Raw genomic sequence first — 25757 nt, 5'->3', positions numbered from 1 at the left:
ATTTTCTTACTAAAAAATTACAAAAAATAAGAAACCTGCATATATATTTTAGATGAAAAGGAAGTGAAACATCGCACAAAATCAAAAGATTTTTGAGAAGCACTGGAGTTCACACATTGATCCCTGTGTGCAATTACTATCTACTCCAATAGGTGGCAGTATATCTCTAGAAGGCACAGAAAGATGCAACAACAAAGAAGAAATTTCCTAAAGCATGGCGACCTAGTACACTGTCCACGTTCGTTTGTTGACATATATTAAATATCCAACTTTTTACTTCATCACACAGTTTGCAGACCCAAGCATGTCGAGACTCATCGTTAAAAACCTCCCAAATGGGGTAAGTCATTAAAATCAGATAAACTACTTATGGTTGCAGTGATCTGAACGTGTAACTTGTACTGTTGTTACAATACTACATTTTTTCAACTAAGGTCTGTGATACCGCACAAACAAAAGACATCGAATGATTTTTTTCAATGATCTTTTATTGATATTAACAATGATAGACGCACATTAACGTGGTCCACTCATCAATCCCTTTTATCTGGGAGCGAATGAAATCAGCCCTCCTAGTTCAAATTGATAGGACGTTTAGGACCGTTAAGGATAAAAAATGCTGAAATATCCTCCATGCACATCACTGAAAAGAGTAATGTCTAAACAAATTTTCCCTATAAGATCTACTTTCTGGTCAAATGCGGGAATACAAAAACAAATATTATTTAAGTATTGATACTTTCATAATCAAATATTGCATTCAGATACAACATTTCAGTATGGTTACATTGATACTTCTCGTGCTCAGATTAAGGAGGAAAGGTTCCGAGGGTTGTTTGCAGCATTTGGGACTCTCACGGACTGCACTCTCAAGTTCACAAAGGAGGGCAAGTTCCGCAAATTTGGCTTCGTGGGCTTCAAAAGCGAGGAAGAGGCAAACGCCGCCTTGAAGCATTTTCACAGGAGCTTTGTGGATACATCCAGAGTGACGGTACGTTATCGACCCGTTTGGAATATCAGAAAAGAAAGCATTCCTGCTGCTTATGTGACAGTGTGTGGGCTGCCCTGTAGGTGGAGATGTGTAAGGCATTTGGGGACCCCACCAAAGCAAAAGCCTGGAGCAAACACACTCCGAGCTCCGAACCGGACAAACCAACCAAACCGAGTGAACCTGACAAAAAGAAGGTGGGAAATTGTTTCTTCAACTGAAACAGTAGATGAAATTCACCTTTATAATATCACATTTTGATCTTGTATTTGGTTTTAATTGTAGAAAAAGGAAAAGAAAGGTGCACTGAAAGATGTAAGTTGCTTTTAATTTCTGTTTTGATATCATCATCTGTACAGTCCAAGGTTTCCCAAACTACATGATTGCAATCATAACGTTTGTGTATACATTCCCATGTGCCTCAGCTGGAGGAAGACGAGAGCTTCAAGGAGTTCTTGTCCGTGCACCGGAATCGAAGAGAAGTGACAACATGGGCCAACGATGCATTGGAGGAGGTGGTCCAACCTGTCCAAGCCAAACAAAAGACCAAAAAAAAAGTGGCGGCAGATGATTACCTCAACTTTGACTCTGACCAGTCAGAAGATGAATTTGATGAAAAAGATGATGATGATGAAGAAGACAGTGAAGACGAGGGTAAGCAACAGTGAACATTTCAAGACTTTCCCTCCACCGAGTAGCTGCTACTACTACATTCTTTGTAATTTAGTTTTTTCGGGTCAAAAAAAGCATTTATATTTTGTTTTTTACAGGCACCACCAAAGAAGCTCTGAAGTCTGATTTGTCAGACATGGATTATCTTCGCACAAAAATGTTACCAACTGAGGACCCAATGGACGAAAGTGAGAAGGCGGATGGCAAAAAGAGAGATGGTGGATCTACGCAGGTTAACGACAGCGCGTATGAGAGCGGAGACCTAGAAACCACTCTCGAGGTGAAAAGTTCAGGTTCCGCTGAGGGCAAAACATGGCAAAAAGAGAAGAAAAATAGAAAGCAAGAGGTGAGTCATACGTCAGGTTCACTCTACAGTCTACAGTAAATTACAAAGCATTTCAATGTGCATTATTCCCTCTTTTGGTCTTAGTTGGGACCAACAACCGAGTTCATGGTGAAGTTAAGAGGCGTCCCATTCACTGTTAAAGAGGTGAATGTACTTACAATATTTGTGGATGGTGTATGTTTGATGGAAAAAAAATGTGACATTTGTCCGTTTTTGAGTAATAACATGACTGTGTCTGATTTTGAAAATAGCAACAAATTAGAGAATTCATGGTACCTCAAAAGCCTGCCGCAATCAGAATTGGAAGAAACGAAAGTGGCAACAGAACAGGTAATTTTTTGAAATCTGGCACATAAATTATAGCTGACTGTGTCTCTTTATTGGATCAACATAAAAGTCTTGTTTCTTTTATAGGCTACGTTTATGTCGATTTACATTCTGAAGAAGATGTGGAAAAAGCTTTGAAGAAAAATAAGGATTATATAGGTAAGATCTAGAAAATAAGAGGTGGGAGTTTGCTTCTATTCATGTGCTTGTTTTTAGGAGGGCGCTACATTGAGGTTTTCCGAGTGGATACATCCAAATTGAAGAAGAATGACCAGAAGAACAAAAAAATGGACAAAGACTTTTCCAGGAAGTTGAAGGAGGACGAGGAAGAAGAGGACGTTGCGGAATCGGGACGACTTTTTGTTCGAAATCTCCCGTACACGTGCACAGAGGAAGACATCAAGGAATTATTCTCTAAATATGGCGAGTTGCATATCCAAAAAACTGATGAATATGTTTATGTGCTATTTAATAATTCCCATTTGCCTTTTGCTTCACTCTTAGGTCATTTAGCTGACGTGCTTACCCCTATTGACCCTCTTACAAAGAGGCCTAAAGGTTTTGCTTTCATTACATACATGATTCCGGAAAATGCCGTGATGGCTTTGTCCCAGCTGGACGGGCACATATTTCAGGTAAGTTGGGCATAATGTTGCACAACATGTTGTGTATACATTTTACAGCAAATAATACTTAACTATAAGGGCCAAAGAGTTCAAAAAGGGGAGGTTGACTGTTCTATTCTCTTTTCAGGGCAGAATGCTTCACCTCCTCCCATCCACACTGAAGAAGGAAAAAGACGAATCATTAGAAACGGATGGCTCTTCGTCTTACAAACGTCAAAAAGATGCCAAAAACAAAGCTTCCAGTTCAAAGTAATGTCAATCGTATCAACCCTTTCCTTTTCCTCTTCTTTGTCCTCTTTTTTTAATTTGTTGATTTCAATCTCTTGGTTTATAGTTCACACAACTGGAATACACTCTTCATGGGCACGAGTGCCGTGGCCGACGTCATTGCTGAAAAATACAACACCACAAAAAGCCAAGTTTTAGACGACGTAAATTCTCATCCTGTCTACTTACAATTATCTAACTTGATACCGCTCTTTCAAAACGATGCTGTGCCCTTTCTCTGTTGCCGTCTCTCCAGCAAACAAAAGGAAGTGTTGCCGTGCGAATGGCTTTGGGAGAGACACAGATTGTCCAAGAGACTCGCCAGTTTCTAATAGACAACGCTGTGAGTTTGGATTCCTTTAGTCAGGTACGGTTTTACTAAAGCACTCGGAGAACTGTGTCGATAAGAAGAAAGAGCCTGTTAAAGTGGTTTGTTGTGGTGTGCAGGCAGCAGCCGAGAGGAGCACTTCTGTGATCTTGGTAAAGAACCTCCCGGCCGGAGTGACCGTTTCGGATTTGGAAGAAATTTTCTCCCCTCACGGGTCTTTGGGCCGAGTGCTTTTGCCGCCCTCCGGCCTCACCGCCATTGTGGAGTTCCTGGAACCCATTGAAGCCAAACGAGCGTTCACCAGACTGGCCTATAGCAAGGTTTCTTTCCATTTTGTCAAATTGTTGATTGAGAAAATTAAGTGACTGGGTGTATGTCTGTCCATCAGTTCCATCACGTCCCACTGTACTTGGAGTGGGCGCCTGTAGGGGTGTTTGTTGAAGCCAAACCAGTACCAGGTACGATTCCAAAGTCAGTAGTGAAACTGATTCATGTCACTATTTTAAATGAATAATAATTTTATGAATCCGCATAAGTGAGAACAGAGGCTGCGGAAGAGAAGAAGAAGGAAGAAAAAGAAGAAGAGGAAGAGGATGAAGATGAGGACGAAGAGGATAGTAATGTTCCGGGTTCCACTCTTTTCATCAAGAATTTAGATTTTAGCACAACGGAGGAAACACTTCAAGAGGTACAATTTCAGAACTCGAAAGAAAGTGGAAAAAAAAAATAATTGATTTAATTGCCTTCTATTTTTATTTTGCACCCCAGACTTTTTCAAAATGTGGCAAGGTGAAGTCTTGCACCATCTCCAAGAAAAAAGACAAAAAGGGTATACATGACCGCCGCGTTCTCATATACTTTTCACCGTCAATCAAACAACACACGTTTGGCGTTCGCACGCCTAACTATTTTTTTTAAACTTGCAGGCAAAATGCTATCAATGGGATATGGTTTTGTTCAGTATCAGACAGCTGAAGCAGCGCAAAAAGCCTTGCGACAACTTCAGGTATTCGGATTTCCTTCCTTGTGCTTACTATTTGGAACTTGTTTTTGCCTTGTGGTCATGTGATAGCTTTTTCTCTTGTACTTTGAACAGCGCTGCAGTGTGGATGGACACAGTCTAGAGTTGAAGATTTCAGAGAGAGCTACCAGGTAACCTCAATTTGGTGATGTTTTTGACTCAAGATATCAACTCACCCTGATTTGCTCTTTTATAGTGTTAGAAGTGTTGCAGGGAATGCAATAAAGATGTTATTCAATTTGTTATATTATTGGAATATCCATGCATTGTGCCCGACAATTGTTAATGGTTATCTAAACTTTTTTTGTCTTGACTTTGTACAGAACAACAGAAGTGTCACGCAAGAAAAAGCAGGCAGAAAAGAAACAAACGGGATCGAAGATCCTTGTGCGAAATATTCCCTTCCAAGCCACTGTCAGGGAAATTCGTGAACTATTCTGGTAGCCAACAAAACCTTTTATTCACTTTGCATACACACAATGAATTCATCCACTAATTCTTCAGTTTATTTATTTTTTTAACCTAGTACATTTGGAGAGCTGAAAACCGCCCGCCTTCCAAAAAAAGCAGCAGGTACCGGGAGTCATAGAGGTTTTGGCTTCATTGACTTTGTCACTAAGCAGGATGCCAAGGTTTGAGAAAAAAAACAATGCTTTTGTCTTCATTAACTCGTCTGTCATGAACATACACTATTAACATTGGCATGCCCGCTTTTACCTCCAGAAAGCATTTGCTGCCTTGTGCCACAGTACCCATCTTTACGGGAGGCGCCTCGTGCTGGAGTGGGCTGATGGAGAGGAAACAGTGGAGACACTGAGACGGAAAACAGCGGAACATTTTCATGGTAAACATAGCTTGTGACGTGTGATGATGAATGAGGGATCAAGGGAATCATTCTTGCGACCTTTTCAATTTTAGTGGCTGGCAAAAAACAACGAAAAGCGGAGGTGCTAGGAGGAATTCTGGAAAACATGGAAACTCAAGATGGTGAAGAGGACTAAAACTGGTCATTTTGCCAAAGTTGAGAAAAGAAGGAATTGAGGGACCGACGGGCTTTTTTTTTTCTCAGTCCTACTGAAGTTCGTAAAGTTCATTTATGATATTTTGTGAAACAATCTGAACATCTAAGTGGATCTGAATTTCATCCGTCTTTCATTACCCATTGGAACCATTTTTTATCCCCTAAAAAAGGATTGAAATGCAAAATGACAACATGTATTGCTGTCTTCATCTCGTGTGCTTTTATTGCGAGAAAAAATGCCCATGGATCGGTCATTTTTTGTATAGAATCATGAAATATTTTAAATGGAAAAACATTGTTTTAAATTAGAATATGGTGTTTCTTTTGAATTAAAAAATAAATATACATATGTCTGTATTTTTTTACCTGCAAAAGGAAACCTAGTAGCAATAATTTGCATTCGCCACATCCAATATGGCGAACGCACTGACGTTTAAATTCGGCTGCTGTCATCAGGTGATTTTACCACGTGACTTTCCATTGAACATGGCTGACATAGCGAAAACAGACCAGATGTCCTCTTTGGGGAGGCTTTTGCTCGTTTTAGCAAGTTTATGTGTTTTATTCAATCCTTTGGTTGGAGCTGTAGTACAAACAGCGATTATCGACAAAACCACGGGCCAGCTCACTCTTGTGGATGGTTACAGGGAAGATTTTGTGGCCTGGGCTAACTTTACCGACGGCATTCAAACTTCAGGGTAGGTTGCTCAAGGCTTGAAAAAAAAAAACATTAGTTTGACGCATTCATTTGATTTTAATGTGTTTATATCATCGCAGTTGGGCTTTCTTGGAGGTGACAACTAGCAGTCGATACAATGACAGCATCCAGTCGTATGCAGCTGGAGCTGTGGAGGCTGCAGTCACATCTCAGGTCGGCGTAGTTACTAGTCCTTACAGAGAAAATGTGTTATTTCAATGAAACTAATCAGTATACATGTTATTTTTTAGCTTATCTACAAGCACTGGATGAACACACTCATGGGTTACTGTGGACCCTTCTCGAAAGATTCTGGTTACTGCAATCGCCTTAAAGATTTCATAACCATCAACCTGCAGTGGATTCAGAAGCAAATAGAGAATGAGCCAAATTCACCATACTGGCACCAGGTACACTGGATGTGCTCAGAAATATCCTAATTGTCATCATTACAAAAAAATAAGACATTTTGAAATTGTTTTTTGTCACTCTATGGCAGGTTCGCCTGGCTCTTCTTCAGCTCAAAGGTCTGGAGGACAGTTACAATGAAGAACTGTCATTTCCGACTGGCCCATTATCTTTCAACCCATTTGGCTTCCTGTAAGTAAATGTCATTTGCATTTTATCCATAAAAAAAAAACAAAAAAACAAAGCCAGCCCACCAAATCATCTTGTCCCACCTTGTACTATCAACCAGACTCTTCCAAATGGGTGGAGATCTGGAAGACCTAGAATCGGCTCTGAATAAATCCAGCCGGACTCGGCCACTCGGATCTGGCTCGTGCTCTGCTCTCATTAAGCTGCTGCCAAACAATAAGGATCTACTTGTTTCCCATGATACCTGGAATACCTACCAGTCAATGTTGCGTATCATAAAGAAGTACACCTTTGCCTTCAAAGTTTCTCCATTGGGTACTTTTAAAAACTCCTGTTCTTTATTATGAGTTTACACACAGTGTTTAGAAAAAGATTGGAGTCACATGCATTGTTTTCATGGAACAGCAAGCATTTTAGATAATAGGAAATGTTGTGGGCAATTATAATTGAATTTGAAGTTGATAAGAACACACTTATTTTGCATTTTTTCTTTTTTTTCTCCAGTCAATCTTATTCTTCCTGGACAAGTCCAGGCATTCTCTTCCTACCCTGGATCTATTTTCTCTGGAGATGACTTTTATATCCTTAGCAGTGGCCTGGTAAGAGCTCCCGTTGGTAGTCATGACAACATGTTAGTCATTTGACAGACACTGATTGGTTTTAGCCAACAATAAATGGATATGTTTTGAATAATTCACCTCTTGGCTGCAGGTTACCCTGGAAACCACCATTGGGAACAACAACCCTGCTCTGTGTAAGTCTGTTAAACCAACAGGCACCGTGATGGAATGGCTTAGGAACATTGTAGCAAATCGACTAGCAGTGACTGCTAAAGCCTGGGCAGAGATATTCCAAAAGTACAACAGTGGCACGTACGTTTTGAGCATTCTTTAGTTCTTTTCTAGTTGCTGACATCTTATCTGGAATCCTGAGTTAACGATATAATAAAAACGTTCTGATACTTGCTGTGTCAAGGTACAATAACCAGTGGATGATCGTGGACTATAACCACTTCACTCCAGGCATGACGGCGGTCAAGGAGGGCCTATTTGTCGTATTGGAGCAAATTCCGTAGGTCTATGAAGCTCTCGTTTTATTTTTATTTTTGGTTCAAATGGGTCATTCAACTCTTTTAAAAAAATATGCAGGGGTCGAGTAGTTTATACTGATAAAACTGAAGAATTGCTTCAGAAAGGATACTGGGCAAGTTACAATATACCGTGAGTATGCATCTACATCATGTGACTGTCCTTTGTTTGCAACTTACAATGTTTTTTCAACATATGTGATGCTAGGTACTATGAAGAAATATTTAATGCTAGCGGCTGCAATGAACTGGTGGAAAAGTTTGGCTCGTGGTTCTCTCTGGACCAGAATCCACGGGCTCTGATATTCAAGAGAGACCACAAAACCGTGACTGATGTTGCCTCCATGATGCGCCTCATGAGGTTTGCCCCATCCAACATGTTAATTTTGCATATATATTTAAATGTTTCAGAAATAATGATTCATTTGTTGTATTCTGTTCAGATATAATAATTTTAAAACGGACCCCTTATCACGATGCCAAGGCTGCAATCCAACCGAAAATGGCGAGAACGCCATCTCAGCTCGCTCAGACCTGAACCCAGCAAACGGCACTTACCCATTTGGCGCTTTACGACAAAGGTCCCATGGAGGAACAGATATGAAGGCATTTATCGTTTTTCATTGGATAAGTCCACATATCGGCTTTAGATGAAACACTTGATTCACTTCATCTTATGTCTGTTTTTTTTTTTGCAGATGACATCTTACGGGATGTTTAGTCGGTATGAGATGTTGGCAATAAGTGGACCCACGTGGGACCAGGTACCGCCTTTCCAGTGGAGCACATCTCCTTTTAAGGACCTGCTACACATGGGGCAACCTGATATTTGGGCATTTAAACCCGTTAAAGTGACCTGGACCTCTTGATTGCAATGATGCCTTACAAAAAAATGGTGCCCTGAAAGCAATGTGGATGTTTGTTTTTCAAAAAGAAATAATGCTTACACTAAATTAATTTTCATTTCACAGGAGATACACGGTGTGAAGATGATGTTTTCTGTATTTTCTGTATCGTTTGCACTATGTGCTCAATTTAGGCACAGAAGTTTGATTTGAATATGAAGAATATGAAAATAAGTAATTGACTGCAATTGTATTTCTTGCATTGATTTATTTGTCAGCACGTTTTAATGTTTTTTCTTTAGATTTGTTTAAACCACTATTTTTTTGACATATACTGGTTTGTTAATTGGAATTTCAATCTTTATTTTTGCGTGGAAACATTTCCAAATAAACTGTCCTCATCATTGCTTTGTGATTTGTGGATCTCTTTATTTTTAAATGTCCATGTCATTGTCATTTATAAAGTGTGTGTTGGGTTTATTCTGTTTTATTATTATAATAGTTATATTAATTCATTTCTTTATTAAATCAATCTCTTTCTTTTCTTTGTATTAATTCATTACTTTGTTAAATCATTCTCTTTCTGTTTTTCAAAAGTCTTGAGGTCACACCAAGTCATCTTTAACCTAGACAGCCTGTTCCAGGATGGTTATACAAACAATCCACCCAATCTGGGTCCTTGAGATTTGGTGGGCCCTTGGTGACGAGGACAGGGCTATTCGGACAATAACAAGAATATTGTTATCGTTATGTAACCGTACACTTCGGGTTTTTCTGTATGTAACGATTATATGATTATGATTATATTATATGATTCTTAGGTCAAGGAGGTTGTATAATTACTCTAATCTAAATGTTGTTAGGTCTAGTCCCTGTTTTTGTTATTAGTAAAATACTTTGATTGTTATTGTAGTCCCAGATGTTGTTTTTACTCATACGTGATGGAATGATCAACAACTCTGTAACTTGTGACCATAAGAATGGGACGAAAACGTCTATTCGAAGAGACGTTCGGAAGTTGTAAGGGACACTTGCTGTAACTCTCCCTTCCGGAGGTTTTTACCTGTTGTATCCATTTCTATTTAATTAAATGTCAATAATTGAATAAGATGTCTTCCTGCAGTTATTGATAATTACGGACGAAGGTAATTATTAATGAACCTGACAGTGTGTAAACACTGCATTATAAGAGAAAAATCAGTTAAAAAGACCAACTATCCATTCGCCATTATGGGCGATTAAAGTATAATTCTTGAGTACCATCGCACCGATGTCAAGTATTTTGACAGGTCACGTGGTTTGAGTCGCCCAATCTGTTTACAGCCGTAATCTGTCCAAAGTGTCGTAAAAACACGCTCTCTATACCTTATGAATTTAGACCTCATTGACGAAGATTTGCAACTACATTCAAACAACGAGTTTATAATCTCTTGCTCGGATTCAAGGTATGACATTTAAACATGTATCTTCAGAGCAATGTAGTAGCAGTCGTGTCGTCAATTATTGACACAATTTTTAAGCTAAAAACTGGCATCATGTATTTTAGCAAAACATTGCATCTAACAGCATGTATGGGAAAAATAGGCCATTCACTCGTTACTGTCGCTGTACTTATACTTGTACACGGGGCTTTAGAATGTAAAAAAATGGGAATTTAAAATCAATATGGTGCATTGGCAAGGAATGTAGTATTACACAACCACTGGCAAATGAAGCTTCATTTTGCTTGTAAACAGCCTTTTTAACTTTGTGCTTGTAAGTGACATTGAATTCCCCTCTTTTGTTTCATTTCAGGTTTTGTGATGGCTTCTTGGCAACCAATAAACAATATTAAAGACTTTGTCTCCCAGAACCCACCAGCTGTGACATTTTATCTGTGTCTGCTGACACTGGCAATCTCGTTCATCTGCATCGGCTCTTATAGCACAAATCACACGCTGCCTAATCCTGATTCGGAAAAAGTAAGGTTGTTTGCATACAAATTAATTCTAATTCAATTATTCTTTTAGTCTGATAAAAAAAAAAAACATATCCAGGAAATAGCCAACAGTGACTATCACCTCTCTTGATTAAAAAATGATGATAGGTTTGCTTTTATGGAGAAAAACCGAAAAGTAGAAATATTGTTTTTTGAAATGTTACATTTCCAAGGTTTATGAAAATTGAATGCTATTTGCAAATTGATAAGATAATGACTAATTATTGCACTTCCATACTCTCTTACTGTATTTCCTACAGATGATCCCAAATGCTGTTTTCTCTCTCATAGGACTGGAACCATCTCCTCTCTACTTTAGCACTGTTCCACTTTTGTGTAAGAAAAAACTGGAGTTCAGATGAGCTGGTCTCCCGAGTGCCACATCCTCTTCCAGAACAGAAAAAAGATGAAAATATTTCACTTGAATTGACATCACATATCACCACTTTGCATCTGAAGGTTCCTCTCACTATCACAACCGCTCATGACCTTCGGAAAAATGTTGACCTTTCCACAACCTTAACAGCCAGTCAGTTGCATCTTGGGGGTTGGTATTCCATTTTAGCACTGAATTTTGTATCTAATAAGAATATTCTATTTTCTAAATGTTGAGAAATTGCTTTCCTTGATAGGCAATGAGATTGTGGATGTGAATATTCACTTTGGAAATGATACCTACACTTGCCTCACTATAAGAGCTCCAATAGCCCTTTTCCCCATGAGCCGGTGAGTTTGGGTGCACTCAAGTGTATTTTAAAATGAAGATCCTGCATTTTAATGTGTAGTATTGCATTTTTTTTCATGTAGACTTCCTCCAGTCTGTCAAGCATCTGGCAACAACCATTCACTCATCCCCGTGGAGGCAATGGACCCATTAACACAAACAACCCAAGGCTGCTATAGTCTCGTCTTCAGAAATGACCCCACTCTTACCGTCATGTTAACAAAGGTACCAAATGGGAGAAATATAAGTATCCTGTTCTGACAAAGACCTCATGTCAACCATTAATTTTTCTTTCCAGGAGGAGCAGTGGGTGGCAGTGAGACATCTTATAGAAGTTAGCGTGTGTTTGATAGGAGTTTGTTTGATACATTGTTTAGCTGCAAGCCTGTCACATTCAATGATTCAAAACTACCACAGGAAGGGACTGGATCTTCAAAATGTAAATGTCACTTCTTCTCTCATCATGCACTTGTCGAGAATGTCCAACTTTGTTTTTATTGCTAATGCTATCATTGTTGTTTGTTGCAGGAACCTTTGCTGGACACTTGAAAATGAACAAAATGTTGAAGGATTTGATCCCAAGATGTGAGAAAAAAACAACCCTCTTGCTATTGGTTTCCTATTGAGCACAACATTTTTTTTTACTATTATCAAGTGTCTCAGGTATTTGCATTGTATAACTTTGTGCCAGATGGAATGTAAAGCTGAAAAATATATGTTAAGTTGTAATTAATATGTATATGGGTTAAAAAAAATTCACATCAGTGGATGAGAAATGTGAAATTGAAATTCTGTTATTTATTTTTAATTTAAAGATTTGAATATTATATTGATGTTTAAATGTTAAACTGTATTATTGACGCACAGTTTCTACTGTTACTGTGGGAATATATCCTGTACGAGTACAATAAATAGCAAACGAGACTTTGTTTTTACAAGTCAATTCAGTTTAGGTCACATGCCAGGGCCTCCATGCATTTTATATATAATGTATGTCCATGACAGACCCACCTGCAGAAATTAAATTTTCAAAGGAAAATAAACTGACTATAGAGAAAATACAATAACTATACTACTACTCTTTCATATGGGGAACCTTAAGGTACTTTAAAGACACTTCCACTCCAAAGCTAAAAGTGGCAGCAAAGTAGTTTTGCTACTTGTACGCAATTCCTACTAGCAAAAGTGAAGAAGAAGAAAAACAGAGGCGTGGCTTTGCAGGCCATAAGGAAAGCAAGTTCATATCGTAAGGTAAGCACATACAACAACTACGAATGTATCATAATAAAAATGGATTTAACTCAACAGAGTTTATTAGCCGCCATGTACATGTTAAAATAAAATAACATATCAGCCATGTGTCATTCTTTAAAAGCTCATCAATAAAGCTAACGTTCGCTGGGAAGCTACTGCTATTTGATAAACAATGTCCAACTATGCTAAGGCCAGCTATTACGTTAGCGTTACATTACATACGTCTATCAATGTACTCCCAATGTCTGATGTGTAATACATTCAAACCACAAACAATCTCGTTTTCTTTGGCTTTGCACAAAACGTGGCAACAAACCTCCTCGACCTGTACACGTACCGGTCATGTGGTCTTGTAACATGAACCAAAACAATACTTTCCCTCGAAAATGCACTTCAACCACAAATCCTGGAAATCACGTAGCAGTCACTATAGTTGCAGAGGCTTTGCTATAAATACATTTTTATCTCATCAGATTGCGTTTTGTCTTTTCTGCAGGACCTAAACAATTGGCCATCGAGAGGCTAGTGCAGAGGTCATGGCCTACTCGAACTACAGCAACTTGAGTAGGGCTCAACTTACCTTTGAATACCTGCATACAAACTCGTAAGTGAGGCTTTACTGTTTGCCATGAAAAATGTTTCCAAAACAAAAATATTCCCTTTGGACTGCATGGTATGTAATGTGGTATTCACAATGTCATTCTTCAATGAGTCCCAACCACTGCAGCAATACCTAAGTGAGCAGTGAAAAGTTTATTACTATTTATAGGATACAAATATACATATTTCTATGTTATTATCCTGTAGTGACATCTATGGATCGTTAATTCAGGGGGAAAAAAATAAAGGCTGACTGAAGCCCAATTACTTTTTTTGTGAGCTGATGTCCCAAATCATGAATATCATCAACTGTGGGCTAAAAGAGAATCTAGATATTTGGAATGATCATTTGATTGATGTAATAACATAAATGGCATGTGATTTTAGAACAACCCACGAGTTCTTATTTGGAGCCTTGGCAGAGCTTGTGGACAATTCCAGGTATTTCTGTTGCTTTTTCTTCATGAACAGCTTAAGATCTTTGATATGTGACTAAATAAGGATTTTCCTTTCCTAGAGATGCTAATGCCACAAGAATTGACATCTACACAGGTAACTGCAGATTAAATACAAAAAAAAATGTTTGCTTTTTGCCTCTAAGTTAACTTGACACCATCATGTGTTAAAAGAAAAAAGGCCAGAACTACGGGGTGGCTACATGCTATGTTTTCTTGATGATGGGACTGGAATGGAGCCAAGTAAGTAGATTTAAATTACAAATGACATTTCAAGGTCATGTTTAGTCCTTTTTTGTTTTATGCAAGATCAGCTCAATGTATTTGGCCACATTTCCTATATATTGAAATCTGTGATTTTTAAAATATTTTTTTATTTTAGGTGAGGCAACCCAGGTGATCCAATTTGGAAAGTCAAGCAAACGATCGCCTGATTCCACACAAATAGGACAATATGGAAATGGGCTTAAATCGTAAGCGTCTTCTTTTACGATAAAACTGCTTATGATTGATTTATAGATGGATAGACAGACTTTACTTGTCATTCTGGTATGCAAAAGTGTATATAAAAGATTTTTTGTATGTCTATTTATAGGGGATCCATGCGAATCGGAAAAGACTTCATCTTGTTTACAAAGAGAGGCAACAGTCTTACATGCCTTTTTTTATCAAGAACTTTCCATGAAGAGGAAGGTCTCGATGAGGTCAGGCTAATGAATGCCATTTTACTTTTCAAATGTGAACAGGATTGCCGTTGTATTGCTTTTAGTTGTGTTTCACTTCCTAGGATAGAATTTTGTATAATATATGTATTTTTTTCTGATCATAAAATTTATTCATAGCCCTTTATCATTTCTTTGCCCACAGGTCATTGTGCCTCTCCCGTCCTGGAATTTGCAAACTAAACAGCCCATGACTTCTGACCCGGAGAAGTACGCCATAGAGACAGAGCTGATATTCAAATACTCGCCATTTAAAACTGAACAGGAGTTGATGGAGCAGTTCAGCAAAATTGAAAGTGCAAGCGGTGAGCACATGCTTTTCAATGTTAACTTTCTTAGCATACATAATGAAGATTCAAATTGGGTTTTTCCTCAAACCCTCAATAAAAAAAATGGAAGTAAAGTGAAAAGAATATGAACAATACGACAAAAGGCAACAACCTACTGTCATTTATCAACCACAAAGTTTCTCATTTTTGACATGTGTATGTTGTGTCAAGGTACCCTGGTGATTATCTATAATCTGAAGTTGATGGACAACAGAGAGCCTGAGCTGGACGTGGAAACGGATCACCAGGACATACTGATGGCTGGAATGCTTGCTGAGGGAGTGTGAGTTTGTGTCATGTTTTTTTTTGTCAAGAAACAATTTAGTGTCTCCAAATTATGTTACTATTCTGTAATTGAAATCTCACCCTTCCCTCACTTACAGTAAACCAGAGAGAAGGTCATTTAGAGCATATGCTGCAGTTTTGTACATCGACCCACGCATGAGGATTTTTATCCAGAGTCATAAAGTGAGGACAAAGAGGTTGTCCTGCTGTCTTTATAAACCTAGGTAACGTGACGCAAGTACTTCAAACAACATTTTGTCAGGTGAACACTGCCTCACCTGTTTTCTTTGTTCACAGGGTTTATAAGTACTCGTCGACTCGATTTAAAACCCGTGCCGAACAGGAGGTCAAGAAAGCAGATCACCTTGCAAAGATTGGTCAGTGGGTGATATATCTTTTTGTTCTTATAGCATGCCCTCTTGATGCTCTTGTATTGACCTGGTTCATTTTCTGTCATCTAAAATAAAGCGGAGGAGAAAGCCCGAGAGGCGGAAAGCAAGCGTTTGGCCATGGAAGAAAGACTTGCAGATGATTTGTCAAAAGATTCTCGAGTAAGCTAAAAACGGAATCAGCTTCAGAGTTGACTGTGGCTTAATTTGCTGCTAATGCTAACTACCCACTTCACACACCCGTCCGTTTATGTTTTTTTTTTTCTAGACGATGCTGAGGAAAACTCAGGATTCCTCCATGATGCTTAGGCGGGATGCTGACATGAAGAAAAGAATTCTAGAGTCCAAACAGAAGTACGATAAATGTCCTTACTAGTAATGATAGACAGTTTCCCCTTGTGAAATCTAAAAATCCAAACAAAAATTAAACCTCATGTTCTTGTCTCAGAGCGTTAAAGGAGCCCAAGGAACTCAACTTCATATTTGGAGTTAACATTGAACAGAGGGATCTGGATGGAATGTTTGTATACAACTGTTCCCGTCTTATCAAGATGTACGAAAAGACAGGTCCACAGTTGGATGGAGGCATGTGAGTAGTGCGCACTGTCCAAGTCAGCCTGTGTTTTGAATTATACTTGAACGGTTACATAAACATTTTTTTAAAAAAAATTAAACAGGGCCTGTGGAGGTGTTGTCGGTGTGGTGGATGTTCCATATTTAGTTCTGGAGCCTACTCACAACAAGCAAGATTTTGCAGATGCTAAAGAGTATCGGCATTTGCTTAAATCCATGGGGGAACATCTGGCTCAGTATTGGAAGGACACCAGCATTGGTGAGGAACATCTGTCTTTCATAATCTCAATCCAACAAAATGTTACTAGTTTGGAACTGATAGCATATTATTGCATTTTGTGCTGTTGTAATGATGTGATAAAACCATGCACAATTTCTATAAGGCTAATGTTTGACTTTAGGCTGCCTTAACGCCAAAAGATGTCCAATCCATTTTAATATACATCATAGAAATGACATTTTTTATAGCAAATTTGATGTCCATATGTGGTCAAGTTTACATTTTAAAATAAATAAATAACTATTCATCTGCCCTATCAACAGATAAAGCAATGAGTATTGTAGCGAATTGCATGCAAAGTGACTAGCATTGAAATATTATTGACACAGGTTACTCCATCAAGCCAGTCATCTCGAAAGGAAGCAGCAGAGATGATAATGTAATGTTTAAGCTTGAGAAAGATAGTAAGTGAATGTTGCTGTTGCAAGGAACAACGTTTTCCCTGGAAACCATCCATGTTAGCTATCATAAATAAAAATGTTTACGTGTTCATGAAATGTCGATAATGTTCTTGCACGATGTTATTCTGAAAGCATTCTTTTTTTTTCGGGAGTTCAAATCTTCAACGTTGAGTTCATCTACTCCTTTTGAAATGAAGGGGTGTTCATGCATGCTTCATCCGTGTCCGGAGTTTAGTGCTGTGTCCATGTGAAATGCTTACTCTGTGTGATGCAGCTCAGAAAGGCATCGTGAAGTTCTGGGATGAGTTTGGGTACTTGTCGGCCAGCTGGTCATCACCTCCCTCATCGGAGACAAGATATAAGAGACGTCGTGCCATGGAGATTCCATTGACCATACAGTGTGGTGAGTCCAGGATCCACACAAACTTGCCACAAAGCTTCACATACACCACTTATATGGATGTTTTCTATTTTAGACAAATGCTTAAAGTGGAGAACGCTGCCATTCCAGATGGATGCTGTGGACAAACGCTATCCGGACAGTTGGGTGTGTTTGATGAACCCAGATAGCACCCAGGATAGGTACAGATATATATAACCTGAAATATTTTTTTGCTTACTGGCCACAATATATATTGCCAAACAAACTCATGAGAAAAAAAAATGGATTGACTTTGTCATTATACAACAAATTTGCAAAGGGTTTAGCACTGTAACACTTTGACAGATGTGACGCACCAGAAAAGAAACCCAACTTGCCCTGTGGTATCCTGAAAAAAGAAAAACAAACAACTGAAGACAAACAAAAAGAACTTGAGGAGAAAATCAAACTGCAGCAGGATAAACTGGAGGCATTGCAGGTAGCTCATTTAATCAGAATAGCCTGAATTTTTCTTTTTTGCCTTCACGTGTACCTTACCAATTTTCCAAAACCCCTTTTTAGAAAACCAATACTGTCAAATCTGCGGCAGACATTAAGAAGCTGCCACTGGATGTTAGCATGAGGCCCACAGCAGAAACCCCCTCTAAGGTACCCATTGGAATTGCACTCATATATTAATTGTCTCTCCACTCACTTGGCTACTTTAGGTTATTTTTCCCCATACACTATTTGCAGCTCTGCTTTGAGTTAGACCAACAACAAGTATTTTAGCAATATTCTTGTTGTCACCAAAGGGAATTCGATCCTCAGAGAGGTCTATCGCCCGGCCCCGTTCGCCGCCGCTGCCAGCTCACCTCAAGTCGCCGCACAGTACTCCTCCCCCCCGCTCCCTCACTCAGCGGCCCACCCGGATAACCGCCGCTCCCCCCACTTCACTTAAGGTTGAGCCATCTCGAGCCAAAGCGACGGCAAAGTCAGCCGCAGGAAAGCCCGTGGCCAAATCTTCCAGAACACCCCCAACTAGCCGCACTTCTAGGGTAAAAATGCATGTCATTTTCGGAAGTTAGAAATACAGTGCCAAAAAAGAAAGATTGACTTTTTTTTTCTTTAATAGACACCCACTAAAGCGGCAGGTAGGCCCTCCGCTGTAGGACAACGCAGGAGAATTGTGCAGGAGGACAGTGATGATGATGATGATGATGATGAGGAGGACGAGGAGGAGGAAGAAGAAGATGAGGAGGAGGAAGGAAGTGAAGAGAGTGAAAGTGAAGCACCTCAGACAAAGAAGTCAAAGATGAACACTGCACCTGGTAACCGGGCTAAAGTGGTGGAAAAGCCCCCACCTGCTAAACGTGTCAAGTTAGATGAGGTAAACATCTTGAAATGTGATTGACATTGACCATAGTGAATGTGTGCATGCGTCTGCCACTGCCTCCCTTGCTTAAACTTCTCAAAGCAGCATCGCTTTTTTGTCATTGCCATTGGTTCTTTTGAAGAGAGCTATCAAAGAAAGAACTCAGTCAGTGGTAGACACTTTACTGACGCCATTATTCAAAGGTGCTCAAACAAAGCCTGTCTGCTGTGAACCAAACAGGTTAGCAAAAACTCACAGCCCGCAAAGAAAGGAGTCGCTACTCCTCCACGCCAGATCCCTGTTGCTAAACCCAAGGTAGCTTTTCCCTCCGCTCGGTCCTAAAGATGGCTTGCTTCTGCTCTTCTCAACTTTTAATCATTATCGTGTAACATGGTTATTAAAATGCCATTCATCGTGTTTGGCAGTCAAGATCTTTTCGGCATGATACTGACTGTACTTTCACCCCTTTCACTAACATGGATTCAATTCAACATGTCTGTACATCCATTTTGCACACTTTGCTGTGGTTTGATTTGTGTGAGATATTCCTGTGCAGGTTCCAGAGAAAGTGTCGGAAAAGGAGCCCGAGAAAGAATCAAGGAAGGAACCAGAGATGGCTCTACAGCAAGAACAAGAAAATGACGTTAAGAATGCTCAGAAAGGTATCAAATCGAGAATGTTGTGTTTATTTATCACTGTTGTTAATGCACTCCTCATACACAATTGAGGACTAAAGAATCATTGCTCTTCATGGAGAATATCTCAAATGATTCAGTGGCTTGAAAATTCACAAATACACAATCCTAACAGATTTGTTTCTATTTTCTAAAGATAAGGGACTGCTCGTTGAAGTACGCGTCAACAAGGAGTGGTTCACGGGGAAAGTCGTCGCTGTGGAATCCAACAAACAGAGTGTTCGCTGGAAAGTCAAGTTTGACTATGTCCCCCGAGCTACGCCGAAAGACAGATGGTGAAAACTTTTTTGTCCGCTGTTTAACAAATGCATTTTTTAAAAAATATTCCGGCAAATAACATGAGTGTGTCTGATTGTGAAGGGTGTTTAAAGGCAGTGATGAAGTCCGCCTGATGCGTCCGGCATCTCCCATCACCCAGACGCCAGACACCCAGCAGGAGAATGAGAAAGTGTCTGCAGCCATGGAGCCAGATACCACGCAACCTGGCACCAGTCGAGAGGTGACAGATAGCCTGGTCACCATGTTGAGGTGAGTGGAAGTTGTCTTCACCTTGAATGAACATGGGACTGACACAAAGGTCACTTTTCTTTTCAGGACAATGCTGCGTTACTTCTTCCCTCCAGCTTTTCAGATTCCTAAGGATGATGTCAACAGCATGACGGCAGAGGACCTTGTGGCCTTTCCTCTGGTGGGATTAAAGACACTTTTTGCAGACAATGCACAAGTGCAAATAAATAAGATATTCAAGTAGCTGCAATTGCAAAATTTCAATCAATGTTCTACAGCAGTTGCTTTCAAACTTTGTACACAAAACAGCACTTGGAAAAATACAGTTTACCCAATACCACTATAGTTGGCCCGCATTAAGAGTACAGTACTTTAACACTGTAACATGCACAGTTAAACCATTTACACCATTTATGTCAAATGCAAATGACACCTACTGGTGACATCATGGCTGTAGCTGTAGGGGTGAAGTTGTACTGTTCTTTGGTTGTCATACTGTTTGTGATTCTTTTTTCAACTTTAGAAAGAATATTTCCAGCAGTACGAATCGGGTCTCCAGTCACTGTGCAACTCGTACCAGAGCCGAGCAGACGCCAAGGCCAAAGCCGTGGAAGACAAAAGCAACAGCACAGAGGTCAAACTGAAGGAGGCGGATGAGAAACTACAAAAATTACGAACCAATATTGTTGCACTTCTACAAAAAGTTCAAGAGGTTAAACAGCTTACTCATTTTTTATTTATTTATTGATGGTTTGGAAGAGATGACAAATGTAAAGCAATCATCGTTTCCTCCGTTTAGGATATTGACATCAATACCGACGACGAGCTTGATGCATACATTGAGGACCTTCTCACTAAAGGAGATTAAACAAGATGGACGGCATAAATCAACAATAAGGAAGAAGATTGTGCTCACTAAATGACTGAAGGCCATGTTACTTGCATCTCTCCAGGCACTCATAATTGAGTGTCAAATATTTTCCTTGTTAAGGATACACCCTTTTTCTTAATTTAGTAGTAAGCGTACACTCTGTTCTAGTGTTTGTCTTTTCTTTTTCTGTTTGTGGACAGCTCCCAATTTAGCATGTGGATTTTGTTTTAGTACTTTTTATGAACCTGCTACTACTCTACTGTACTAATTGAACAGTCACACTCCTTTCTTGCTTTAAACTTTGTAGATTTGACACAGTTTAGTCACTTTAAGGCAGTGAGGAAAATATAGTTGTTTATTTTGCGCCTTTGTAAAGTGATAAGTTGTTATCCTGTATTTTAAGAATTGGGGTTGTCTTACCCATCCTCTGAACTGCTGTTCATATGTTAATGCTTACTATTATTTTTGTACACTCAAATGTCAGTGTTACTCGTTTTACTGCTCCATATTTGGCCAGCTTGACTAGAACTTTTGAATATATCACACTATAAAAAGCATACTGGGTTTTATCAGTATAAAAGTTAACACGTTTTTTGTTTGTTTGTTGAAAAATTCAGTTTAATGCAAAAGTAGAGTGTTCCTACTTTAATCTTTACCTGTCTTTCCGTTCCTGAACATATTTTAACATGTCAATATTTTACTCAATTTTGCATGTTTGGTGTTCTTGTTAAGTTGGAATAAATGGTTCTGTATTTTTGAAAGATCTTTACTTCAAAAATAAAAATGGCTCAACTACAATGTACATTTTTATTTTGGAATGTAAATGGGAGAAATGTGAAATTATGTGGCGCTCTACCGATAATTAACGACATTCTCCATGCTCTTATTTTGAAAGGTTTGGTGAAAATCAACAGTTGCTTCTCTGCAAGGTAAGGACACTTTCCCTGACTACTAACTTCATATTTACGCGTCACTTAAAGACTTAACGTAACAAATTCACATTATCTAAGATGTAGTTGTCACTATAGATACAATAAGTCGTACAGAAAGTAGTTTTGCATCTCGATCGAGTTGAATTGTTTGCGAATTTCTTCTGCTAACTCGTGTGAAAGGCTAACCAAAACACGACTAAACATCATCTATAGTAAAAATAAAAAGTAGAAGCAGGGAATGGTAGAGGGAATATCTTTTCCAGTCCCGATATTGAATAAAAACTTTGACCCAGATTTTAATATTGTGTTTGTTTAACTTCTGAGTTTTTGTGATCTTCACATTGATCATCTGGAGCAAATCAAATTGATGAAAAGTCAAGCAATGAATTGAAGCAACATATTCAACATTATTATTCAATTTTCCTGTTAATGCATTCAGGAGATGCTATTGTGCACCTTGCTGGGTTATTTATTTTTTTGTATAGTTTGAGTAGCAGGGGACTTATAGGGCTCTCACTCAGACCTTGGGCATGTATGAATGGAACTCTATGGTGAAGTTAATTCCCTTTCAGGCCTAAAATGTGAAAAAAAGGAATGAAAGTTTTGTTTTTTTTTAATTTTATCCCTCCCACTTTTCAGACTGTGGACAGGGAGCCATGTCTGCCCCAAAGCGATGCCTGTTTACAGGCTGCAGTGGCTGGAAGGTCCTGTCCTCTGTCACCAGCACCCCCAGCACCATCAGATATACGAGCAGCCTAAAAGCAGGCTCGAGACCATCTCAGGAGGAGCAACTCTGTGAAACAGCGGCAACTCTGCCTTTTTCTGCAGCCAGGCTTGGATCGTTTTTTCAGGACCGGCCTGTGCTCAAGAACCCTTTTTTGGCGGATGCCCTCTTGAGAGGATACTTGAGAAGGCACCTTCCTCAAGAGGTGAGTAAAGTCCATGTTCAAATGTGATATTACTGTCAGACTGAGATTTTGATAGAAAAGCACATACAAGATTGCAGGTATTTTAATTCTGAAGACTAATGTCAAAATTAGACCACAATTACAATAGAAATGGTCATTTATTTAGACTTGTACTTTTTGTTTTCTAGGCAGTGTTTGCAGATTTATGCGCCTTTGGGGAGCATTTGGCGACAGAGGTGGATGCGTGGGGAAGAGAATGTGAGGTCACTCCCCCGCGATTAGTGAACTTTGACCCTTGGGGACGCAGAGTGGACCACATCGTGACTTCTGCCGCATGGAAACGCATGAAAGCTCTATCAGCGCGGGAGGGATTGGTCGCGATCGCTTATGAGAGGCCGTATGCAGAATGGAGGTTTTTGACCGCCGAGCTTTTGCGCTAATTGAATAACAAGTAGGATAGTCATTGACAGGATGAATTGATCCAAGTGTGTTTTTTTTTCCTTCCCCAGTCGTGTTTATCAAATGAGCAAGTTGTATATGTTCTCGCCCTCGTCTGGTCTCTACACATGTCCTCTGGCCATGACTGATGGAGCTGCCAAAGTCATTCAGGTGAACTACTATCTCTTCCTGATTGATAGATTTGTAATGTTGCTCAGTGATTGTGAAAACGTGTAGAAATTGAGAAGGAAGTTGAATTGCTGCATGCTTAAAATCACTTGAATCATCCAAATTTATTTACTACAATTAATGTACCTTTGTGAACCTATTTTTATTTCGCTGCATTATGTACACTCTAAAAAAAATTATTCCAAGTCAACCTATCTGATTTTGTTTATGTTAAGTCTCTAGGCATTTCTTGGCCTGTAGAAGAAGCCTACAACCGACTAACCAGCCGTGACCCTCAGCATTTTTGGACATCGGGACAGTGGATGACAGAGCGACAAGGAGGTTCTGATGTAGGTGAGTTGAAGTTAAAATGCTGGGTAATTTGTGGGCATATCCACTTTTGTGTTGCTTATTATTATGTGTATGTGTTCAGCTCGTGGAACAGAAACTGTGGCAGTTCCCCAAACAGACGGTTGCTACAAACTTTATGGCTACAAGTGGTTCACCTCCGCCACTGATGCAGACGTAACTCTCACACTGGCAAGAGCATGTGACCAATCAGGAAGAACCACACCGGTCGGTATAACTCATACCATGAGTGTGATGGACGACATTTCACTGACGGTTGCACGTATGTCTTTGTCAGGGCAGCAGAGGTTTGTCCCTGTTCTACGCGGGGGTTAGCCGAGACCGCGATGGCCGTCTCAGCGGGATTGAAGTTCAGAAGTTGAAGGACAAACTGGGAACCAGACAGATGCCCACGGCCGAGCTGCTGCTGGACGGCCTCCGAGCACACAAGGTCAAATCCTGACGGCGGTCTAAATTGAATCCAAATGGAGGCTACGCCTTCCTGAATAAAACCATTAACATTTTGCCATCTATTTCCCCAAAAATTCTACCAGCTATCAGAAGAAGGAAGAGGTGTGGCCTCCATAGCGAACATGCTGACTATAACGAGGATCCACAACAGCATCTCTGCAGCAGCGGCAATGAGAAGGCACAAGCGCTCATATAAATCAAGCGGATTCTCTTTTACTCCAAATGAACTGATTTGTGATGCTTACGTGCTGACAGGGTGGTCCAATTAGCACGTGACTACGCAACTCGCCGCACTGCCTTCGGAAAACTGCTTAAAGAGCACCCGTTGCACGTGCAGACCCTCGCTAGGATGGAGGTAAGATGGCCATGAGTTGGCAATATCCTCCATCATTCTTTGGTCACACAAGAAGAAGAACACAAGGGCTTATGGTATGGCTCCCATTCACGCGCACAGGTCGAAACTCGTGGCGCTTTCCTCCTGGTGATGGACGTGTGCCGTTTGCTGGGACGAGAAGAGAGCGGCATCGCCACCCAGCTCGATGCTCATCTCTTACGTCTGCTCACGCCTGTTGTTAAACTCTACACTGGCAAACAGGTGAGCATTTATTCCTTGAATGGTAATCAGGACTCCTGATATCATGTTTCATTTCAGGCGGTTGCGGTGGTGTCGGAGGGTTTGGAGAGCTTTGGTGGGCAGGGATACATTGAGGACACCGGGCTACCTGTGTTACTTCGAGACGCACAGGTAACACTTTTTTTTCACCTTCAAATGTACATAAATCTGTATAATGAAAAAAGTCTATCATCTTCATCTATCATCAAAGAAATGTCACAAACATAGATGTAACAAATGTTATGCTTTTTTTGTTTTTAGGTACTGAGCATATGGGAAGGTACGACCAATGTTTTATCCCTGGATGTTCTGCGATGTGTGGCTCGAAGCTCAGGAATGGTTCTGCCAGCTTACTTCACTCATTGCAAGGTAAAATTGGAAAAACGCACCAACAAATCTGTAAACTAGACAAACCGGACCGACCTGACAAAAATGTGTTGTGTGTGTAGACCCTGCTTGCAGGAGCCTCCAGTGTGTCCTCTCTGAATCCAGCTGTGAAAACAGTCCACAGGGCTCTAATTCAACTAGAAGGATTTGTCCAGGAGGCAACCAACAAGATGCCAGGCTACCTGGAACTTGCAGCCAGAGACTTGGCATACACCCTGGCTCGCATCTATATGGGTACAGATACACAAAATCCAATCATACATTCACATCACAACTTTTGCCTTCTTGATCGTAGGTGCCCTTCTCATTGACCACGCAAGTTGGAATGAAGCGTCTCCAGCTGATGTCTATGCAGCGCTCAGGTAAAAACAAAAAGTGAGAAATACAACTAAATGAAAGATTAAAGCATATGTCATCTTTTTATGTTGATTCTTCAGGTGGTGTGAACAAAATCTCTGTGTGGTGGCATCAAATAATGCGAGAGGACACTACGATGCCACCTCACTCGGTGTTGATTCAGTTCTTGTGTATGACCAGGAAACGGAAGGCGGAAACTGATACACAATGTTGGCTGCTGTTCTTCTATTTTGGTAATTAACATACACACACCCCTTTTTTAAGGCGCATCTGACAAATGGAATCTATATTTAATTGCGTAACCAATGGAAATCATTGCAGTTAGTATTGTAGGAGACATGGTTAATTTATATGGTAATGTTCATTCATAGCCATGATATCTAAAAAAAAAAACAACAACAACTTGAAAACATGCAAATAGTAAAAGCCGCCAATAAATGAAAGTATTTCAGTATATATACTGTTGTATGATATACTGTTTCATATTAAATATTGCTCAATGTTTTCATCACCA

The 25757-nt window shown here is 39.8% G+C and overlaps 5 protein-coding genes across 6 annotated transcripts; all 5 read left to right on the top strand.

The window, feature by feature from the left end:
- Positions 1–180: 180 nt before the first annotated feature.
- Positions 181–5943, top strand: LOC144215962 (putative RNA-binding protein 19). The gene is made up of 24 exons (XM_077745195.1): positions 181–340; positions 809–991; positions 1072–1185; positions 1274–1303; positions 1414–1642; positions 1759–2006; positions 2091–2150; positions 2258–2336; positions 2421–2492; positions 2550–2756; positions 2838–2968; positions 3087–3208; positions 3294–3390; positions 3483–3593; positions 3674–3874; positions 3943–4012; positions 4091–4242; positions 4323–4383; positions 4481–4560; positions 4651–4706; positions 4899–5015; positions 5102–5207; positions 5299–5419; positions 5494–5943. Exons 1-24 carry the CDS (start codon positions 305–307, stop codon positions 5574–5576), a joined length of 2766 nt encoding a protein of 921 aa, XP_077601321.1. The 5' UTR covers positions 181–304; the 3' UTR covers positions 5577–5943.
- Positions 5944–6053: 110 nt separating this feature from the next.
- Positions 6054–9229, top strand: LOC144215557 (putative phospholipase B-like 2). The gene is made up of 12 exons (XM_077744584.1): positions 6054–6294; positions 6374–6467; positions 6545–6703; positions 6793–6893; positions 6991–7205; positions 7395–7489; positions 7602–7762; positions 7866–7961; positions 8039–8110; positions 8186–8338; positions 8421–8583; positions 8676–9229. Exons 1-12 carry the CDS (start codon positions 6083–6085, stop codon positions 8844–8846), a joined length of 1692 nt encoding a protein of 563 aa, XP_077600710.1. The 5' UTR covers positions 6054–6082; the 3' UTR covers positions 8847–9229.
- Positions 9230–10119: 890 nt separating this feature from the next.
- Positions 10120–12565, top strand: LOC144215696 (transmembrane protein 248-like). Its single transcript, XM_077744781.1, has 7 exons — positions 10120–10267; positions 10617–10783; positions 11092–11347; positions 11433–11526; positions 11608–11749; positions 11823–11963; positions 12053–12565. The coding sequence occupies exons 2-7, from the start codon at positions 10625–10627 to the stop codon at positions 12071–12073; spliced, it is 813 nt and encodes a 270-aa protein (XP_077600907.1). The 5' UTR covers positions 10120–10267; positions 10617–10624; the 3' UTR covers positions 12074–12565.
- Positions 12566–12728: 163 nt separating this feature from the next.
- On the top strand, positions 12729–21419 carry LOC144215772 (ATPase MORC2-like). 2 transcript variants are annotated; one of them, XM_077744905.1, is made up of 28 exons: positions 12729–12775; positions 13275–13382; positions 13766–13819; positions 13896–13930; positions 14008–14076; positions 14216–14306; positions 14429–14537; positions 14701–14860; positions 15056–15167; positions 15268–15393; positions 15467–15546; positions 15638–15720; positions 15827–15912; positions 16007–16147; positions 16236–16390; positions 16741–16815; positions 17087–17215; positions 17289–17394; positions 17540–17672; positions 17756–17842; positions 17989–18231; positions 18309–18563; positions 19105–19210; positions 19380–19518; positions 19604–19771; positions 19838–19931; positions 20274–20462; positions 20550–21419. In XM_077744905.1, exons 2-28 carry the CDS (start codon positions 13315–13317, stop codon positions 20616–20618), a joined length of 3162 nt encoding a protein of 1053 aa, XP_077601031.1. In that variant the 5' UTR covers positions 12729–12775; positions 13275–13314; the 3' UTR covers positions 20619–21419. The 2 variants fall into 2 exon arrangements, with proteins under 2 accessions (XP_077601031.1, XP_077601032.1); XM_077744906.1 differs by lacking the exon at positions 16741–16815.
- LOC144215773 (acyl-CoA dehydrogenase family member 11-like) lies at positions 21407–25744 on the top strand. The gene is made up of 15 exons (XM_077744907.1): positions 21407–21550; positions 22193–22482; positions 22650–22873; positions 22971–23070; positions 23304–23421; positions 23501–23643; positions 23714–23866; positions 23970–24064; positions 24142–24241; positions 24341–24481; positions 24539–24631; positions 24761–24868; positions 24949–25120; positions 25182–25248; positions 25324–25744. Exons 2-15 carry the CDS (start codon positions 22210–22212, stop codon positions 25442–25444), a joined length of 1908 nt encoding a protein of 635 aa, XP_077601033.1. The 5' UTR covers positions 21407–21550; positions 22193–22209; the 3' UTR covers positions 25445–25744.
- The last annotated feature ends 13 nt before the right edge of the window (positions 25745–25757 follow it).

Source organism: Stigmatopora nigra, chromosome 22, assembly GCF_051989575.1.
Source record: "Stigmatopora nigra isolate UIUO_SnigA chromosome 22, RoL_Snig_1.1, whole genome shotgun sequence".
Lineage (NCBI taxonomy): Eukaryota > Metazoa > Chordata > Actinopteri > Syngnathiformes > Syngnathidae > Stigmatopora > Stigmatopora nigra.
Note: the sequence above shows the minus strand (reverse complement) of the source record. Positions and strands in the feature narration are given on the sequence as shown.

Coding starts and splice junctions, on each gene's coding strand:
- LOC144215962 (XM_077745195.1), top strand. CDS start 305: ATGTCGAGACTCATCGTTAAAAACCTCCCAAATGGG. Junction 1,304..1,413: donor AGAAAGGTGCACTGAAAGAT/GTAAGTTGCTTT, acceptor CATGTGCCTCAG/CTGGAGGAAGACGAGAGCTT. Junction 3,594..3,673: donor GTTTGGATTCCTTTAGTCAG/GTACGGTTTTAC, acceptor TGTGGTGTGCAG/GCAGCAGCCGAGAGGAGCAC.
- LOC144215557 (XM_077744584.1), top strand. CDS start 6,083: ATGGCTGACATAGCGAAAACAGACCAGATGTCCTCTTTGGGGAGGCTT. Junction 7,490..7,601: donor ATATCCTTAGCAGTGGCCTG/GTAAGAGCTCCC, acceptor TCTTGGCTGCAG/GTTACCCTGGAAACCACCAT. Junction 7,763..7,865: donor CAAAAGTACAACAGTGGCAC/GTACGTTTTGAG, acceptor TGCTGTGTCAAG/GTACAATAACCAGTGGATGA.
- LOC144215696 (XM_077744781.1), top strand. CDS start 10,625: ATGGCTTCTTGGCAACCAATAAACAATATTAAAGACTTTGTCTCCCAG. Junction 10,784..11,091: donor CTAATCCTGATTCGGAAAAA/GTAAGGTTGTTT, acceptor TCTCTCTCATAG/GACTGGAACCATCTCCTCTC. Junction 11,348..11,432: donor CAGTCAGTTGCATCTTGGGG/GTTGGTATTCCA, acceptor TTTCCTTGATAG/GCAATGAGATTGTGGATGTG.
- LOC144215772 (XM_077744905.1), top strand. CDS start 13,315: ATGGCCTACTCGAACTACAGCAACTTGAGTAGGGCTCAACTTACCTTT. Junction 14,538..14,700: donor AAGAGGAAGGTCTCGATGAG/GTCAGGCTAATG, acceptor CTTTGCCCACAG/GTCATTGTGCCTCTCCCGTC. Junction 17,673..17,755: donor ATAAACTGGAGGCATTGCAG/GTAGCTCATTTA, acceptor ACCCCTTTTTAG/AAAACCAATACTGTCAAATC.
- LOC144215773 (XM_077744907.1), top strand. CDS start 22,210: ATGTCTGCCCCAAAGCGATGCCTGTTTACAGGCTGCAGTGGCTGGAAG. Junction 24,242..24,340: donor AGACCCTCGCTAGGATGGAG/GTAAGATGGCCA, acceptor TCACGCGCACAG/GTCGAAACTCGTGGCGCTTT. Junction 25,121..25,181: donor CCTGGCTCGCATCTATATGG/GTACAGATACAC, acceptor TCTTGATCGTAG/GTGCCCTTCTCATTGACCAC.